Source organism: Bos javanicus, chromosome 6, assembly GCF_032452875.1.
Source record: "Bos javanicus breed banteng chromosome 6, ARS-OSU_banteng_1.0, whole genome shotgun sequence".
Classification (NCBI taxonomy): domain Eukaryota; kingdom Metazoa; phylum Chordata; class Mammalia; order Artiodactyla; family Bovidae; genus Bos; species Bos javanicus.
This window is the reverse complement of record NC_083873.1, coordinates 22,457,136-22,476,294: the sequence shown is the minus strand read 5'-3', so window position 1 is coordinate 22,476,294 and position 19,159 is coordinate 22,457,136. Positions and strand designations below refer to the sequence as shown.

Below are 19,159 nucleotides of genomic sequence, written 5' to 3'. Positions count from 1 at the left end.
TTTAATCCCTGGGTTGGGAAGATCCCTTGGAGAAGGGAATGGCAACCCACTCCAGCATTCTTCTCTGGAGAATTCCATGGACAGAGGAGCCTGCAGGCTACAGTCCATGGGGTCGCAAAGAGTTGGACACGACTGATCGAATAACACTTTCACTTCACTTTCTAACTGTAACCACATAAAAATAAATGTAGAAAAATTATGAGTGATATCTTTTCTCTGCTTTCTAAATTTTCAGTCACGCTATTACACTATTTTTAAAATTAAATTTTTGTCTTAAAGTTATTCCTGTTGTAAACCTTAGAAACTATGTGTTCATTTTATATAACCATTTCAAACTGTAAAGCAAAAATCAGAGTTTGAATATTAGTTTCTAGCTCACCCTCATTCTTTTTTTTTTTTTTTTAAACAATTCCTCCAGTCCAGGACCCCCTTATCTAGTAAATTTCCTTCTTGCTCTAATTCCTATTTACATCACCTTCAGGAAAGTTTAGAAATTTGCATCCACTTTGACAGCATGAACCTTCCATTTCCAGAACAGCACCCAGAACGGAAGGAAAAAGTCCAATAACAGGAAGACCATGGACCCACAGCGCTGTGCTCCTAGTAAAGACGCCTATGGGCAGGTTTACTAACTGACCCAGTTGCTCAGTACAGTCGCCACCAAAACCTACCAGGAGCAGAGTGAAAGTGTTAGTCGTTCAGTTGTGTTTGACTCTTTGCAACCCCATGGACTGTAGCCCACCAGGCTCCTCTCTCCATGGGATTCCCAGGCAAGAATGTTGAAGTGGGTTGCCATTTCCTACCGCAGGAGGGCTTCCCAGGCTGTGCTAGTGGTAAAGAACCCTCTACCAATGCAGGAGACGAAAGAGACAATCCCTGGGTTCAATCCCTGTGTTAGAAAGATCCTCTGGAGAAGGGCATTGCAATCCATTCCAGTATTCTTGTCTGGAGAATTCCATGGATAGAGGAGCCTGGTGCGTTACAGTCCATGGGGTCACAAAGAGTCGGACATGACTGAAGCGACTTAGCATGTGTGCACTCCAGGGGGTCTTCCCAACCCAGGGATCAAACCTGGGCCTCTTGCATTGCAGGTAAATGCATCTGAGCCACTAGGGTGAAGAGGAGACAGCAAATTTTCTGTGGTCTGTCTGGAGAATGATTTTATTTTCATATGAAATTCAAAAATATTACACATTTTAAAGTAAAAGGATATTACTATAGATACAACTTTAGGCAAAATTAGAGTTTACATATACCAACCACATCTACATTCTAAACATAATATACCTCAATGCATATTTGTATAATGTAAGTAAGTCCATCACTTCATGGCAAATAGATGGGGAAACAGTGGAATACTTTATTTTGGGGGGCTCTAATATCACTGCAACTGGTGATTGCAGCCATGAAATTAAAAGACACTTACTCCTTGGAAGGAAAGTTATGACCAACCTAGACAGCATATTAAAAAGCAGAGACATTACTTTGCCAACAAAGGTCCAGCTAGTCAGGGCTATGGTTTTTCTAGTAGTCATGTATGGATGTGAGAGTTGGACTGTGAAGAAAGCTGAGCACCAAAGAATTGATGCTTTTGAACTGTGGTGTTGGAGAAGACTCTTGAGAGTCCCTTGGACTGCAAGGAAATCCAACCAGTCCATCCTAAAGGAAATCATTCCTGGGCGTGCATTGGAAGGACTGATGTTGAAGCTGAAACTCCAATACTTCGGCCACCTCATGTGAAGAGCTGACTCATTAGAAAAGACCCTGATGCTGGGAAAGATTGAGGGCAGGCAGAGAAGGGAATGTCGGAGGATGAGATGGTTGGATGGTTTCACCAACTCAATGAACATGAGTTTGGATGGACTCCGGGAGTTGGTGATGGACAGGGAGGCCTGGCGTGCTACAGTCCAGGGGTCGCAGAGTCGGACACAACTGAGCAGCTAAACTGAAGTGAACTGAAATGTGTTTATTTTCACCTCACAAAGCTTATTTTTACTGTTACAAAGATAGCAGTTTATAAATATAATCAGGAAATATTTTCTTGTTAACTTCTATTTTCAGAGCTTCAGAAAGACGCTCTGAAGATTTCTTTAGTTCTTTTTATTAAAGTATAATAAACATGAAGAATGTGTAAATTCTTAGCATGAAGAAGTAAATAGTTTTGATAAAGCATTACATTACCAAATTTATCATTTACCATTTTTTTGGTAAAGCATACCAAACAAACAAACAAAAAAAACCCACAGTATTCAAAAAAGAATTTTAAAGTCAGATTTAATCATCTTTTTTTACAGGGGCTAACTATCCAAGATGCACGTTAGCCATTTTCTTGTTCCTCTAGACACAATTTATAAAAATTAGATAGTTTCAGCAGCCTCAAATAGTTTAGCTGTCAGATGGCCTATAGCTCATGAGAATGAAATGACTTAAAAATTTTTTCCATTCTAGAGTTTTCATCATCCTAGATTTATATGTTACCTCTTGGTTCCTTCCACCAGAACAACAACAACAAAAAAACTTAAAATGAGTAGCTCTTAAGCTCTGTGGGATTGATAATAATAAGAGGAACAAGAAATAAAAGATGATAACTTACATGGCAGAGGTTACTCTATCCTGGAATGAATCTGCAGGGATCCAATTCGAGCCTTTCAGAAATATGGGAAGTCCATTAATTTTGAAGTAGAAACTCAGACCAGGAGAATTTTGTATGGGCTCTTCTACAAGTTCCACTGTCCTAAAATAAACCTATTGTTAACAGAATTAAATAATGAATATAAAATTTAAAACATAAGCATATGCCAAAACCAAACTATATTATTTACTATAGCCTTAAAAAAATAAGAGTTTTTATTTTTTAAAAAGCAAACTTCTGAGCAGTTTATATGAAGATAATTTAGTGTTAATTTTTTATCCACTTGAAGCACTTAATGAGAAAGAGCATTTTTAAGAAGATATATATGTAAATTATTGCCAGATTCTGTTATTTCTCTTTGAAAAGAAAAACACAGAAACCATTAAAGAGTGAAAATATATTGTAGTCTTTCCCATGAAGTAGCATTTGCAATAATGACAAAAAATATATATTTGAGATAACATTTCAAAATTAAAAGAAAAATTGATACTACTTCACAAAAGTGGGGGAGAAAATTCACCAGTTAAGCAGATACACCTTTAAAAAACACATTCTCATTTCAGTGCTGCTAAAATCTGCCAAAATGTGCACCTTAGAATCAAAGAAAGACAGCACAAGGTATTTCATTATTTAACAATTTTCCATCTTAGGACCTCAATATTACAAAAACCATTTTGTTTAGTGGGCAGTTTAATCCTAACTAATTATCCATCAAACTCAATGTCTGAGAGAGCACAAGTAGAGAGACTGGAAATGCGAGTGATGTTTCCACTGGAAGAAGGGACGGAAGCACAAAGTCCAGTGTCATCACTGCTGCATGAGAAGCTAAGATCTTTGTCCCAGAGACAGTCCAGCCAGGTTTCTCCACAGTTAAGCATGAGCAGCAAACTAGAAAAGATTGTATTCTTATCCAAATCTTCATTCTTTCCAGCCATAAACTGGATCAAGGAATGAGGGAGATAGTTGCATACCAATAAAGCCTCATCTTGAAAACAAGATTATGCATTTCTTCTCTAACTAATTAATAGATCAACTTATTTCATGTAGTAGAAGTGCCCACTGTTCTTCCACTTTCTGGCGCTTACCCTAATTAATATGACATAACAAAAGATACCAGAGTTAATTGTAAGAGACACAGAACAAGGCCTTGATGAGGATGATCTTGACAGAGAATTACCACATCTGCTTTAGGATGCAAAGATGTTCTTTTAAAAAATGGTTATTTTCAGAGGTAACTTTAAAACATCTTGATGGTAGTTTCAAACATCTAGAACAACAGTTATTTAAGTGTGACTAAGGAACTGGCGACCCACTCCAGTGTTCTTGCCTGGAGAATCCCAGGGACAGGGGAGCCTGGTGGGCTGCCGTTTCTGGGGTCACACAGAGTCGGATACGACTGAAGTGACTTAGCAGTAGCAGCAGCAGCAGCAGCAGCAGCAGGGGACCATACGGGATCCCTGGGGACCTTTCAAGGGGATCTCTGAGTTCAAAACTATCTTCACAGTAAAACTAAAACATTATGTGCCTTTTTCTCTCTTACTCTTTTGAGGGGGCAGTGGAATTTTCCAGAAGCTACAAGATGTGTGATGACATCATTCTGACAGCTAATGGAATGCGTGTTTGTATATTCTGGTGTGTTCTATAACAGAGGTTGAGTGTATAAAGAGGTGGGTTTTCAGAGATTAGCTCAATGTGTTCTCAGTACTACTCTGCTCTTACCAGCTGTTGGTGGTTATTCCTGCTATCATCTCTGTAGCCTCATTACTGTTCAATAAATTCTTATTTTTAAAGCCAAAGTTTTCCCTGCAACTTATACAGAAACACAAAAGGATGAGGTACCTTTGGTGAACTTGTTCAAGGAATAATTTTTAAGTTGTCAAATAAAAAGAAATTTTTATTTTTGAGACTCATTTAATGATATTTCATCTCATTCTAAAAGTAAACGTATTTATAATGTTTTTCCTAATTTTTATCTTAAATTATTGTCTTAAAATGGGACTAGAAGATTAACATTCTCACCTACCACCACACTGTCTACATTTAAAAGTGCTGGAAAAAATAAAACTGATTTATCAGAGAGTCTTCTGACTCAAGGAAGGGAGGAATCTACTCCAAAGAAACTGGGGAAAATAATAAATAAGAAACGAGATTGTGATGAAAGCCATATTCCCTTCAACTTTATAGATGGTAATAATTTATCTTACAGTGCATTATGCAATTGGAGAAGGAAATGGCAACCCACTCCAGTACTCTTGCCTGGAGAATCCCATGGACAGAAGAGCCTGGTGGGCTACAGTCCATGGAGCTGCAAAGAGCTGGACACAACTGAAGTGACTTAGCACGCATACATTATGCAATGGAACATTTAAATAATAATAATATTTATGGTGCCAGTTACATTGTAGTATCACTTTGAGACCAATCATTCTAAGCATAAAGAAAAAGAAGTTGAATATTTTAAACTTAGATGTGATAAGCTCTTCTAAAGGCTAATACATTCTTTACTGTAGTACATCGTTTATGTCATATTATAATATTTTTCGAACTAGAAATGAAAAAACCCACTAGTACATCTCACAGGGTTGGTTATCACACCGCATTTGCTAGAGAAGCACACGTGCTAGCTAAGAGAGTGTTACAGAGGGTAACATTGCTGCTGCCTTGGCAGAAATCAAGGCAGTGTCTCCAATTTGTGCTGGAGTCATTATATTCCTCACCTTCATGCATTTATTGGTGGGAGGAGCCAGTTTCACTTAAGGACGTCCTTGATAAAGCAACAAAAAATCATTAAATCTATTAAATCCCAATCTTGAATACACATCATTGTAGTAGTCTGTGTGATGAAATGATGAAGTGGGAACTGTGAATAAAGCATCATGCAGGATGGATGTGTTGAGGAAAAGCATCTGGGCCGCAGTTTGAGTTGCAAGCTGAATTAGCCATCTGGTTCACAAAGCTTTATTTTAACTTGAAAGAACCACTGGACAAACTACGTTTATTCAGATTGGTGACTTGCTAGACATTTTCTTGAAAATGACTAACTGAGCCTTGTCATTTCAAGGCAAATAACAGTTAAAAATTAGGATTTAGGAAAACTTGTACACCCTACCAAGAGCTTGAGAACTTCCCAATACTTAGAAACATTTCAGAAGTTATTGACTGTGATATTAACAAATGTGAATGTGATTTTTATATACTGAAATGGTTTAACATCTGGAAACATTTAAAAATCTCCAGACATCAACATTTTTCAAATAACCCATGCATTATATTACAATATCATACATGCATAAAAGACCCATCACAACGCGAGCCCAGAAATAAACTCACGCGTCCATGGTCAATTACTTTTCGACAAAGAAGGCAAGAATATACAATGGGAAAAAGTCTCTTCAGCAAGTGGTGCTGGGAAAGCTGTAAATCAGTGCACATAAACCAGTGAAGTTAGAACACACCCTCACACAGTAGACAAAAATACACTCAAAATGGCTTAAAGACCTAAACAGAAGACGTAACACCATAAAACTCCTAGCAGAGAACACAGGCAAAGCATCCTTTGACACAAATCTCTTTGGCTGGTCTCCCAAAGTAATAGAAATAAAAGCTAAAATAAACAAATGGGATCTAATCGAATTTACAACTTTTTGCACAGCAAAGGAAACCATAACCATAAACAAGACAAAAAGAACCTATGGACTGGGGGGAAAAAAAAATGTTTGCAAATCATGTGACTGACAAGGGATTAATCTCCAAAATTTACAAACAGCTCATGCTTCCAGGGCTTCCCTGGTGGCTCAGACAGTAAAATGTCAGCCTGCAATGTGGGAGACCTGGGTTTGATCCCTAGGTTGGGAATATCCCCTAGAGAAGGCAGTGGCACCCCACTCCAGTACTCTTGCCTGGAAAATCCCATGGACAGAGGAGCCTGGTAGGCTACAGTCCATGGGGTCGCAAAGAGTCGGACAGGACTGAGCAACTTCACTTAGTACTTCATGCAGGTCAATATAAAAAAACCAAGTAACTCAATCAAAAGATAGCCAGAATACCTAAACAGGCATTTCTCCAAAGAACAGATACAGATGGCCAACAGGCACAGGAAAAGATGCTCAACATTGCTAATTATTAGAGAAGTGCAAATCAAAACTACAATGAGATATCACCTCATGCCAGTCAGAATGGTCATCATTAAAAAGTCTAAAAATAACACATGCTGGAGAGGGTATGGGGAAAGGGAACTCTCCTACACTGTTGGTGGGAGAGTAAGTTGGTGCAGTCACTTTGGAAAACAGTATAGAGTTGCCATATGATCTAGCAATCCCATTCCTAGTGATACATCCAAATGAAACTATAGTTCAAAATGATACATGCAACTCTTGTGTTCCTAACAGCACTATTCACAATAGCCGAGATACAGAAACAACCTAAATGTCCAACAGAGAAATGGATACAGTGGATGCCGTATATATACAATACGGAATACTACTGGATGAAAAAAGCTGCTCACTGATGCAGTGGGTCTGTTTCATAGGTAAGTTCATTTGCATCACATTTAAGATTCCACATACAAGTGATATCGCATGGTATTTGTCTTTCTGACTGACTTCACTTAGTATGCTAATCTCCGTGTCTATCCATGTTGCTCAGTACTCCATGCAGCTCAAACAAGCCTCCAGTTCTTGGTGAAAATGGTTGGGACAGTCAACCAAGAAACCTTGGTTTCTTCAGGTAATGTAAGATCAGCATTTCTTGTTGCTTCTCCTGGCACTCCTCTTCAAGTTTGGGAGTTTTTTTCCTATGTAAATGTTCATTTCTTCACAGTTTGTTTTTGCAAAATAAATAGCCTTCAAATTTTTTAAGAGTTTTAAAAGCTTGGAATTTCACTGTACATTGTTTAAAGCATATATATTTGTATCTGATTAACCTCATCTAAAATTCTACACTAAGGACAGAAAAATTCAGAAGGAAAAAGCCACACTAGCAGAGGACACAAATGAGCTGATTCACACATGTCCACATTTTCTTTGACTCACACAGGACTTCAAAGCCAAGATTATCTTTTCAGAATTCAGCCTTCTGGTACCCTAGCTTCATAACGAGCATTCTTTTTGTCTAGGAAAGACTTTCTGCAGCTTTTTTCAATGATGAATTGAGATTAAAAAGAATGAATAAAATTTTTCCAAATTTCCAGAAAACTTCACAGATGAAGAGATATTTCTGGGCTTTGCTGATAGCTCAGTGGTAAAGAATCCACCTGCCAATGCAGGAGACATGGGTTTTGGTTCAGGAAGATCCCACATGCCTCAAAGCAACTAAGCCTGTGAGCCACAAGTACTGACCCTGTGCTCTAGAGCCCACAAGCCACAACTACGGAAGCCTGCGTGCCCTAGAGCCCGTGCTCCCCAGCAAGAGAAGCCACCACAGTAAGAAGCCCATGCACTGCGACTGGAGAGCAGCCCCTGTTTGCGAGAACTTGAGAAAAGCCCATGCGGCAATGAAGACCCAGCACAGACAAAAATTAATATTTTTTTAAAAAAAGAGATGTTTCCAAAAGAGCGAATTCTGCAAGTTTCAAAGAATGATTTTCAGGAAGCAAAGCAAAATTTGGGATTAATCGCCTTGATTTTTCTATGAACTCCATGGTTGATACTGGCCACATATGCAGTACTCTTATGGAGCTAACCACAACAGAGGTTTATAAAAAACGATCCAGGTGTTTTAAGATACCTGTAAGTACAGCAGCAGTCTTTCCAGAAATAGAAGAATACTTCTTTATTTCAACTCTATCACCTTCTCTATGGACATATCTGATTAACTCACACATTTGATCTCTGTATGGAGCATCTGGAGTGCTACCAAAAAGAATTCCAAGGTACTTTGGGGTTTTTTTAATAACTGCCACCACTGATGTCACATTTTACTTTGATTCCTTAGTTTTAAAACAATTATCTAGTAAAAAAAATTAATTTCAATTCTAAAGATACTAAAATTAGCAAAACATCTCATATGTACTCAGTCGCTTCAGTCATGTCCGACCCTTTGGGACCCTATGGACTATAGTCCACCCTGTTCCTCTGTCCATGGGATTCTTAAGGCAAGAAAACTGGAGTGGGTTGCCAATTACTTCTCCAAGGGATCTTTCTGACCCAGGGATCAAACCCGCATCTCTTCTGTCTCCTGCATTGCAGGCAGATTCTTTATCCAACGAGTCACCTGGGAAGCCAACATTTCATATATGAACCCAAATATGCACTTACCAAGCAAAATATTATATATTACACATCACATTTCACACTTTTCTCTATTTCAAGTTTTTTTTAAGAAAAGACTTAAGTTTTTCAGAACAGTTTAAGACTCACAGCAAATAAGCTGCAAAGCTTATCCCCTGATCCCATACATCAATATCTACCCCCATTATCAACATCCACAGTGGCACATTTGTTACAACTGATCAACCCATACTGATACCTCATAATCACCCGAAGTCTATAGTTTACATTAGGGCTCACTCACAATGTTGTACATTCTATGAGTTTGGACAAATGCATAATGCATGTATCCATCACTATTATGGTGTTAGACAGAGTGGTTTCACTGTACTAAAAAGCCTCTGTGCTCTACCTATTCATCTCTCCCTCCACCTCCCAACCTGTAGCAATACCACTGATCTTTTAACTATCTCCATAGTTTTGTCTTTTCCAGAATATCATATAATTGGAATCATTTCAGATTAGCTTCTTTCACTTAGCAATATGACTCACATTCTAAGGTTCCTCTTGAAATAACTTGCTTGACAGACTTTATAATACCCCACCACTTACTTTCATTTTTGTAATTTACTTAAGTACTCATTAATTTTGCCTCATATTATCTCCCGTCATACTAAAACTATTTCTCCAAAGTTACTCCTTTTAACAAAAACAAATTTCAGACAAGATATTCTTTCCTGTCCAAAAGAAATACAGTCAGCACTTTCCCTTCCCCACAGTGCCTGCATTCTTTTTAAGACCCAGTACATCTCTGCTGCATGGGCTACAACCAAAATCTATAACTTCCTCAAGGCATTCTGTCTGAGACTGTGCTGCTGGCTTGCGACCTGTCCAGTAAACATAAAAATTAAAATGCATATGTCTAATGTCGATGGAAGACAAGTAAGAAAGACATAAGCCTAACAATATGGATTTCAATGAGATACTTTAAAAATATGAAAATATTTTTGCATAAAGTAAGCCCAGGATAACAATGAAACCATCAGGAAATATGAACAATAGAGAGCCAATAAGAGAGGGCCGAAGAGCCGGAGATGAGGGAAAAAATTCCTCTTTGACACAGTACTGAGTGTTAACAAGCATGTGAGCATGAGTAAAGGCGAAATTACAAACACTTTGGAAAACAGTTTAGCACTCTCTGTAAAAGCTGTACCCATGCATACCCTAGCATTCAGCAATCTCACCGCCAGCAAAAATTCTGGTGGGGGAATACGTGCTCCGAGGGTCATACAGTAATGTTCATAGCAACATTATTCAGAAAAGCCAAAAATGGAAACTACCAAATCTCAACAGCAGAAAGTGTAACACAATGAAATATTACAAAACAGTGTAAGTAAACAAACTAGGGTTACACAACCACAATGTATCTAAATGTCACAAATATAATGTTGAGCCAAGGTAGCTACAATGATGTAGTTCCATGGAAACAAAACTGAAAACCAGGCAAAAATAAATTATAGTGTTAGAAGCCAGTTGTGGATCCGCAGAAAGGAAACTGGGTAGTAATTAGGGAAGCTGGCAAGAGCCGGGAACCTCTGAGGTGCTAGTAATTCTCTTGTTACTCAGTCAGGATGACAGCTACATGAGTGTTCAACTTCTGATCACTCATTAAACATTTTACTTATGTTCCGTTTCTTTTCTCTTGTGTGTTATACTCTGCAATAAGTAAACACAAATCCCAGTCTGACACATTCCCACCAAATAAAGGCTGGAAAGAACTCAGACTAAGAGACTCCTGCCAGGAAACAGATTATGATGGCAAGTAGCAGTCACATCTCTTCACTTGCTAAATAATGGCAAGTTCGAAAACATTAAGAAATTTGGGACGGGCAAGAAACTGAATTTCCTGGAAGAGCTACTCCAGATGGAAACAAAGGTGAATTAGGTATCAGCTCTCTTAACCAAATTTGGAAATAATTTATACTTTTAATCTACATTTCAGATGCCAATATTGATTTCTGAAATTTGCAAAACAGCTCAAATTTTTACATCATTCTGATTTCCTCTTGTGAGCAATCATGTAAGTGTAGGGAGGCATAAGAGATCATTCACTTCAACCTCTACCAGTCAAATGGACATAAAAACTCTTTAAAGTTCCCTGCAAATGAGTTTGGAGTTGCTCTTTAGTTACCCATTCTAGCATAAACACCTTGACTCTGGTACAGCCTCTCCTGGGAGTAACCTCAACCTCAAACACTCCACTTCAAGCTCTCGTCTTCTCTCTTGTTGGTCCTACTACAGCTGAATGAAAAAATACCATCAGTTCAGTTCAGTTCAGTCACTCAGTCGTGTCCGACTCTTTGTGACCCCATGAATTGCAGCACGCCAGGCCTCTCTGTCCATCACAAACTCCCGGAGTTCACTCAGACTCACGTCCATCGAGCCAGTGATGCCATCCAGCCATCTCATCCTCTGTCGTCCCCTTCTCCTCCTGCCCCCAATCCCTTCCAGCATCAAAGTCTTTTCCAATGAGTCAACTCTTCACATGAGGTGGCCAAAGTACTGGACTTTCAGCTTTAGCATCAGTCCTTTCAAAGAACACCCAGGACTGATCTCCTTCAGAATGGACTGGTTGGATCTCCTTGCAGTCCAAGAGACTCTCCAGAGTCTTCTCCAACACCACAGTTCAAAAGCATCAATTCTTCGGCGCTCAGCCTTCTTCACAGTCCAACTCTCACATCCATACATGACCACTGGAAAAACTATAGCCTTGACTAGATGGACCTTTGTTGGCAAAGTAATGTCTCTGCTTTTGAATATGCTATGTAGGTTGGTCATAACTTTCCTTCCAAGGAGTAAGCATCTTTTAATTTCATGGCTGCAGTCACCATCTGCAGTGACTTCGGAGCCCCCAAAAATAAAGTCTGACACTGTTTCCACTGTTTCCCCATCTATTTCCCATGAAGTGATGGGACCAGATGCCATGATCTTCGTTTTCTGAATGTTGAGCTTTAAGCCAACTTGTTCACTCTCCTCTTTCACTCTCATCAAAGAGGCTCTTTAGTTCTTCACTTTCTGCCATAATGGTGGTATCATCTGCATATCTGAGGTTATTGATATTTCTCCCGGCAATCTTGATTCCAGCTTGTGTTTCTTCCAGCCCAGTGTTTCTCATGATGTACTCTGCATATAATTTAAATAGCAGGGTGACAATATACAGCCTTGATGTACTCCTTTTCATATTTGGAACCAGTCTGTTGTTCCATGTCTAGCTCTAACTGTTGCTTCCTGACCTGCATATAGGTTTCTCAAGAGGCAGATCAGGTGGTCTGGTATTCCCATCTCTTTCAGAATTTCCCACAGTTTATTGTGACCCACACAGTCAAAGGCTTTGGCATAGTCAATAAAGCAGAAATAGATGTTTTTCTGGAACTCTCTTGCTTTTCCCATGATCCAGTGGATGTTGGCAATTTGATCTCTGGTTCCTCTGCCTTTTCTAAATCCAGCTTGAACATCTGGAAGTTCACGGTTCACATATTGCTGAAGCTTGGCTTGGAGAATTTTGAGTATTTAATAGCGTGTGAGATGAGTGCAACTGTGCGGTAGTTTGAGCATTCTTTGGCATTGTCTTTCTTTGGGATTGGAATGAAAACTGACCTTTTCCAGTCCTATGGCAATTGCTGAGTTTTCCAAATTTGCTGGCATATTGAGTGCAGCACTTTCACAGCATCATCTTTCAGGATTTGAAAGAGCTCAACTGGAATTCCATCACCTCCACTAGCTTTGTTCTTAGTGATGCTTTCTAAGGCCCACTTGACTTCACATTCTAGGATGTCTGGCTCTAGGTGAGTAATCGTACCATTGTGATTATCTTGGTCATGAAGATCTTTTTGTACAGTTCTTCTGTGTATTCTTGCCACCTCTTCTTAATAGCTTCTGCTTCTGTTAGGTCCATACCATTTCTGTCCTTTATCAAGCCCATCTTTGCATGAAATGTTCCCTTGGTATCTCTAATTTTCTTGAAGAGATCTCTAGTCTTTCCCATTCTGTTGTTTTTCCTCTATTTCTTTGCACTAATCGCTGAGGAAGGCTTTCTTATCTCTTCTTGCTAATCTTTGGAACTCTGCATTCAGATGCTTATATCTTTCCTTTTCTCCTTTGCTTTTCGCTTCTCTTCTTTTCACAGCTATTTGTAAGGCCTCCCCAGACAGCCATTTTGCTTTTTTGCATTTCTTTTCTGTGGGGATCGTCTTGATCCCTGTCTCTTGTACAATGTCATGAATCTCAGTCCATAGTTCATCAGGCACTCTATCTATCAGATCTAGTCCCTTAAATCTATTTCTCAAGACCGGGGACAGACTGTGGCTCAGATCATGAGCTCCTTATTGCCAAATTCAGACTTAAATTGAAGAAAGTAGGGAAAACCACTGGACCATTCAGGTATGACCTAAAAATACCATAAATAACAAATTAAAGAACCAGCTCGCCTTCCAGTTACATTATCTCTTTCCTTTATCCTTTCTTCCTCTCATCACCTTCACAGCTCTCTTCTGAATCTCCTAAGGAGCACAATTACAAAACTGATTCAAGTGTTATTGTTACGATTTTAATGAGCTAAAAAAAATAGTACCTTGACTTCTACGTGATACAGAATTATCATTCCCCTAACATTTTAGAATAAGAAGATAACTTCAAAAACCACAGAAGAGAAACATACTGAGTTTTGAATTCAAGCCTCACCTAAACTTTAAAGTATTGCTCAAATATGATAAATATAATTAGCATGTATAAAATCAGGATAGGCAGAGGGTTCAGAAAACAATTTTAAACCTACCACATACCTATAATGGCTTGCAAAACACCACCAAACCAGCCTAAAATGTCACCATCAGAAATCGGTGGTTCTAGGATAGAAAACCCAGAGATACACCCATGCACCCTATGGTCAATTATTCTATGACAAAGGAAAAAAGACTAAACGATATTGGAAAGACAGTCTCTTTAACAAACGGTGCTGGGAAAACTTAACAGCCACATGTAAAAAAGTGAAATTAGATCATTCCTTAACTCCATACACAAAAATAAGCTCAAAATGGATTAAAGACCTAAATGTGAGACCAGACACAATAAAACTCCAAGAGGAAAACATAGGTAGAACACTGACATAAATCACCGCAACATCTTTTTTGATCCATCTCCCAGAATAATGGAAATAAAGGCAAAAATAAACAAATGAGACCTACTTAAACTCAAAGGCTCTTGCACATGATAGGAAACAATAATCAAAATAAAAAGACAACCCAGATTGGGAGAAAATATTTGCAAATGTTGTGACCAATAAGGGATTAGTCTCCAAAATTTACACACAGCTTATGATGCTTAATAGCATCAAAACAAACAACCCACTCAAAAAAAGAATGGGCAGAATACCTGAATAGACTTTTCTCCAAAGAGGACATACTGCTGCTGCTGCTAAGTCGCTTCAGTCGTGTCCGACTCTGTGCGACCCTATAGACGGCAGCCCACCAGGCTCCGCCGTCCCTGGGATTCTCCAGGCAAGAACACTGGAGTGGGTTGCCATTGCCTTCTCCAATGCATGAAAGTGAAAAGTGAAAGTGAAGTCGCTCAGTCGTGTCTGACTCTTAGCAACCCCATGGACTGCAGCCCACCAGGCTCCTCCGTCCATGGGATTTTCCAGGCAAGAGTACTGGAGTGGGGTGCCATTGCCTTCTTTGAAAGAGGACATACAGATAGTCAATAGACACATGAGAAGATGTTCAACAGTGCTAAATGCAAATCAAAACTAAATGCTAAATGCAAATGCAAAATGAGATATCACCTCACATGGGTCAGATGGCTATCATCAAAAAACCCACAAACAACAAGCTGGAGAGGGTGTGGAGAGAAGGAACCCTCCTGCACTGTTGTTGGTGGGAATGCAAATTGATACAGCCACTATGGTGAACAATATAGAGGTTCCTTAAAAAACTAAAAATAGAGCTACCATATGACTCTGCAATCCCACTCTCAGGCATTATCTGGAGAAAAACATGGCCCAAAGAGATATATGCACCCCAATATTCATTGCAGCACTGTTTACAATAGCCAAGACATAGAAGCAATCTAAATGTCTACCAACAGAGGAATGGACAAAGAAGATACTGTACATATATGGAGAAGGAAATGGCAACCCACTCCAGTATTCTTGCCTGGGAAATTCCACAGACAGAGGAGCCTGGCAAGCTACAGTCCACGGGGTCACAAGGGTCAGACACAACCAAGTGACTAAACAACAGCACATTCAGGAAATGCACCAATCACAAGTTCAGCTGTATAAATGATCAAGGGGTGAACGTGCCCGGGTAAGCAGGTGAAGGAACAGAACACGCGAGCAACCTTTTCATGACCCTGCCCTGTCACTACCCATCTCACTTCCCCAAACGTAACAATTAACCCGGGTGCTATCAATGACAGATTTTTTTTTTTTTAAGGTAAACTTTCATTTTCTTCAATTCAACATAATTTATTGGGCAACCATAATATGCCTGGTGCTGAGGAGACCGGTAGTGAAAGAGGAATCCTGCTCGTGGAGCTCACACTCTGCTGAGAAGAACAGAGTAATTCAGTAAATCAGTAGTTACAAGTGTTCACCATGCTGAGTGTTCTGAGAGTAGAGGAATGATGGGAGCTGACATCAGGGTACCCTGGCAAGTCACTGGGTTTCAGGATACACTGAGTGGAAAGGGCAAAAATTACAAATGGCGTATGGATCAACAAATGGTTGTGTTGTCAGAATGCCAATTAGGGCTTTGTTTTCAGCTGTATGAACATTAGGGCCACTTCATTCTTCCCGAAGTTAAGAAGTATATGGGATGTGTGGTGCAGAGGGGAATATATTGTCACTGGAGCTGACTCCAAGCTACCAAACTGTGTACGAGGCTCCAGCTAACTGAAAGACATGTGAAGTGAATATACTGAAAACATTGCAAAACAAAATTTCTCTCTACAAGAGAAAAAAAAAGATATAGCACATATAAACAATGGAATTACTCAGCCATTAAAAAAGAATGAAATAATGCCATTTCCAGCAACATGGATGGACCTAGAGAGTGTCACAATGAGTGAAGTAAGTCAGATGGAGAAGGAGAAATACCATACAGCATCCCTTATATGTGGGATCTAGAAAGAAATGATACAAATGAACTTGCTTACGAAACAGAAAAAGACTCCCAGACTTAGAAAATGAACTTAGGGTTGCCAGGGGAAGGGATAGTTCGGGACTTTGGGAAGGTCATGTACACACTGCTATATTCAAAACAGATAACCAATAAAGACCTACGGTACAGCACATGGGACTCTGCTCATTGTTATGTGCCAGCCTGGATGGGCAGGGGGTCTGGGGGGTGATGGAAACATGTATATGTATGGCTGAGTCCCTCTGCTGTTCACCTGAAAATACCACAACATTGTTAATCAGCTATATCTCAGTATGAAACGTTTTTGGTGTTAAAAAACTAAAATTAAAAAAAGAAATCAATAATTCTTTCAAAGTGAAGATACTGTGACTCTCAGAAAAGAGACGCACAGTTTTCAACCCCAGTGCTGCCTCACAATCCTATCACAGTCCCTTAGCCCTCTCCAGCCTTTTCTCAAGTCTTCACTTTCCTCAAATATCTAGCTTGGCCCCCATTACTTAAGTAACTTAAGTAGTTCATCCCCTGCCGATGGCTACAATGATCTATATTCTGTTGACTTACACATCAGTATCTTTAACCTAGATCTAATTCTTAAACTCTAGACCCACATAATGAAGTGCTCATCAAATATTATTTTGGGGGTATCTCTCAGTCACTCCACACAAAACACCTGTAACACAGAAATAATTTTCGTTCCTTCTCATCTTCCAAATGTGTTCTTCGTTCTGAGTCTTTGACACAGAATTGCCACCTGACATTCAGTGGCACAAACCAGCAAATTAAGAATCATTCATAAATCATCCTCTCCTATCTCTATACATCTTTAAGCCTCCTAAATTTCTCTCAAATTTTACCTCCTAAATCTCTCTCAAATCTAACTCCTCAGCAGTTGTCATCTTGTGCCTGAGTTACCGCCATAATCTTCTGACTAATCCTAATAAATGACTAATCCTAATCCTGTCATTCTTCCAATCTTATCTACATAATCTACATAAAACAAGTATGATCACTGCTCTCCCCTTGCTGCTGCTACTGCTAAGTCGCTTCAGTTGTGTCCGACTCTGTGCGACCCCATGGACTGCAGCCTACCAGGTTCCTCCGTCCATGGGATTTTCCAGGCAAGAGTACTGGAGTGGGTTGCCATTGCCTTCTCCTGTAACTGCATAGTGATACACTAATTCAAACTTACTGCTATGGGGGAAAAACACCATTTAATGAGACATGAAGACAAAGCACAAACCTGACTAAGGAGACACACGCTGTGGACCACAGCAGTGCTGTGACCAGAGCAAGTGGGGGGACAGGGGAGGGGAGATGGATGGGTAAACTACAGCGTTGGGGGTAGGAGGCTGGGGTCTGGATTGATGACGACTAAGCAGACAGCAGGATGAGACAGGAAATCAAAACCAATGATGAAAGCAGACACACCGTCAGAGAACTCCAACAGCAAGGAAAACATACAGAACTGTTCTTTTACAAATACTCGGCAAGAAATCAAGCAGGAAACCACAGAGAAATCGTCAAAGAATTTTAAATATCAACTAATTAGCCAATGATGCAAATTATAAAAACAGTGTGTCAAAAGACCACTTAAAACCCTTCAAAAATCTCCAATGTCCTCAGGACAGTTCAATTCCTTCACATGGCTTACTAGGCTCCATGGACTCTTGCCCGAGCCTACCTTTATAATATCATCCTATTCTACCTCACACTCAAACACAGCCACACGGAAATTCCTTTCACCTCCGCAAACACACAATATTCCTCCAAGACCCTGGCTTTGACACACTCTTGCCCTCTGCCTCTTTGCTGTACTGCAGGGTTGAATTCTATTGATCCCTCAGGGCACAGATCACCTGCTTTGCAAATCTGCCCAGGGTGGCCCTGCCCTGTGCTCACAGAGTGCTCTCTATTTCTCTAGAGTGCTTATCATACTTTATTGCAATTGCTTGTCTAAATATTTAATTTCCCAGCTGAATTATTAGTTTTACTAAAATCTCAGAAAGAAATGGACAGGGTGTCTTATTCACTGCTCTATCATCAGAGTCTATCAAAGTGGCAGGAACACAGTAGATCATACCTAAGTATTGAGTAAATGAATGAGCTTCAAAAATACTCTACAGCAGCCCCCGTGAACAGGCACATTGCACAAACATGCATTAACAAGAGGAGTGAGGCAATACGTATTCCTTTACTTCTGTAGCTCATCAATTGAAAGAGCGGCATCTTTATATCAATAAACAATAATGCAACCCTATTAGCCTGAATTGAAATAGACTTATATCCAACACACACAACAACTCAGAAGTTCCTTTTCTTTTTCTTTGGTAAGGTGGAATGACTCATTCTTTTCTACCCTTTCATAAAGATAACTCACAAGAAACTCAACATGGGAGAGCACACATGTCTTCTGTCAAGACAGTTAGAATGAGGGGAAAGTCTTGGCTCTTTAGGTAACTCTAGGACATGCTCCCTGTAGATATTATGGACACACACACGCATACAGTGCCTTAGAAAACACAGAGCACAACTAAACCCTCTCCTCAAGGGTAGAGCTCCGAACTGAGCTTGGTGTCTGGCCCACAGAAGAGGTAAAACCAAATGGGAGGTGACACCAGAGGACAACCACAGCCAGTGCCAGGCGCAAACACCAAAGGCTGACGTCAGGGGAAAGAGGAAATCTATGGAAGTAATTAACACTACTTACTACACGCTATCCCAAGCCACACTGAAGTTACCTCATCTTTACTGTCCCCAGCATACATGCATGGAAATGGTATTTGAAGGACAATAAGGAGTCTGAAGCTAGTAAATACCAAGCAATCCTGAGTCCTGGCAGGACCTAGTCATTTCTTTAGACTAAAGTCAAATTGTGTCCTTCAGTATCCTCTATCTGAGGTTACTATATGACTTATTTAAAGATTTAGAGGCAAAATACATGGTTAGACCTTCAGAGGAAAACACTTTTATTGCATTTTTTATTTATTTATTTTTAATTGAAGGATAATTGCTTTACAATATTGGTTTGATCTCTGCCATACGTCAGTATGAATTAGCCACAGGTGCATTTTGCTTTAAATTCCCGTCCCAGGTATATATGGAGCAGGGGAGGATTGGTCCTTCTC

General features: G+C 39.6%; 1 protein-coding gene across 2 annotated transcripts in view; it reads right to left on the bottom strand.

Annotated features, from left to right (window-relative positions):
• MANBA (mannosidase beta) overlaps positions 1–19,159 on the bottom strand; it is a 127,382-nt gene that overhangs the window by 70,153 nt on the left and 38,070 nt on the right. For both annotated transcript variants that reach the window (XM_061419512.1, XM_061419513.1), the window contains exon 8: positions 2,594–2,745. In XM_061419512.1, coding sequence (XP_061275496.1) covers positions 2,594–2,745 — 152 coding nt within the window. The remainder of the gene's footprint in view (positions 1–2,593; positions 2,746–19,159) is intronic.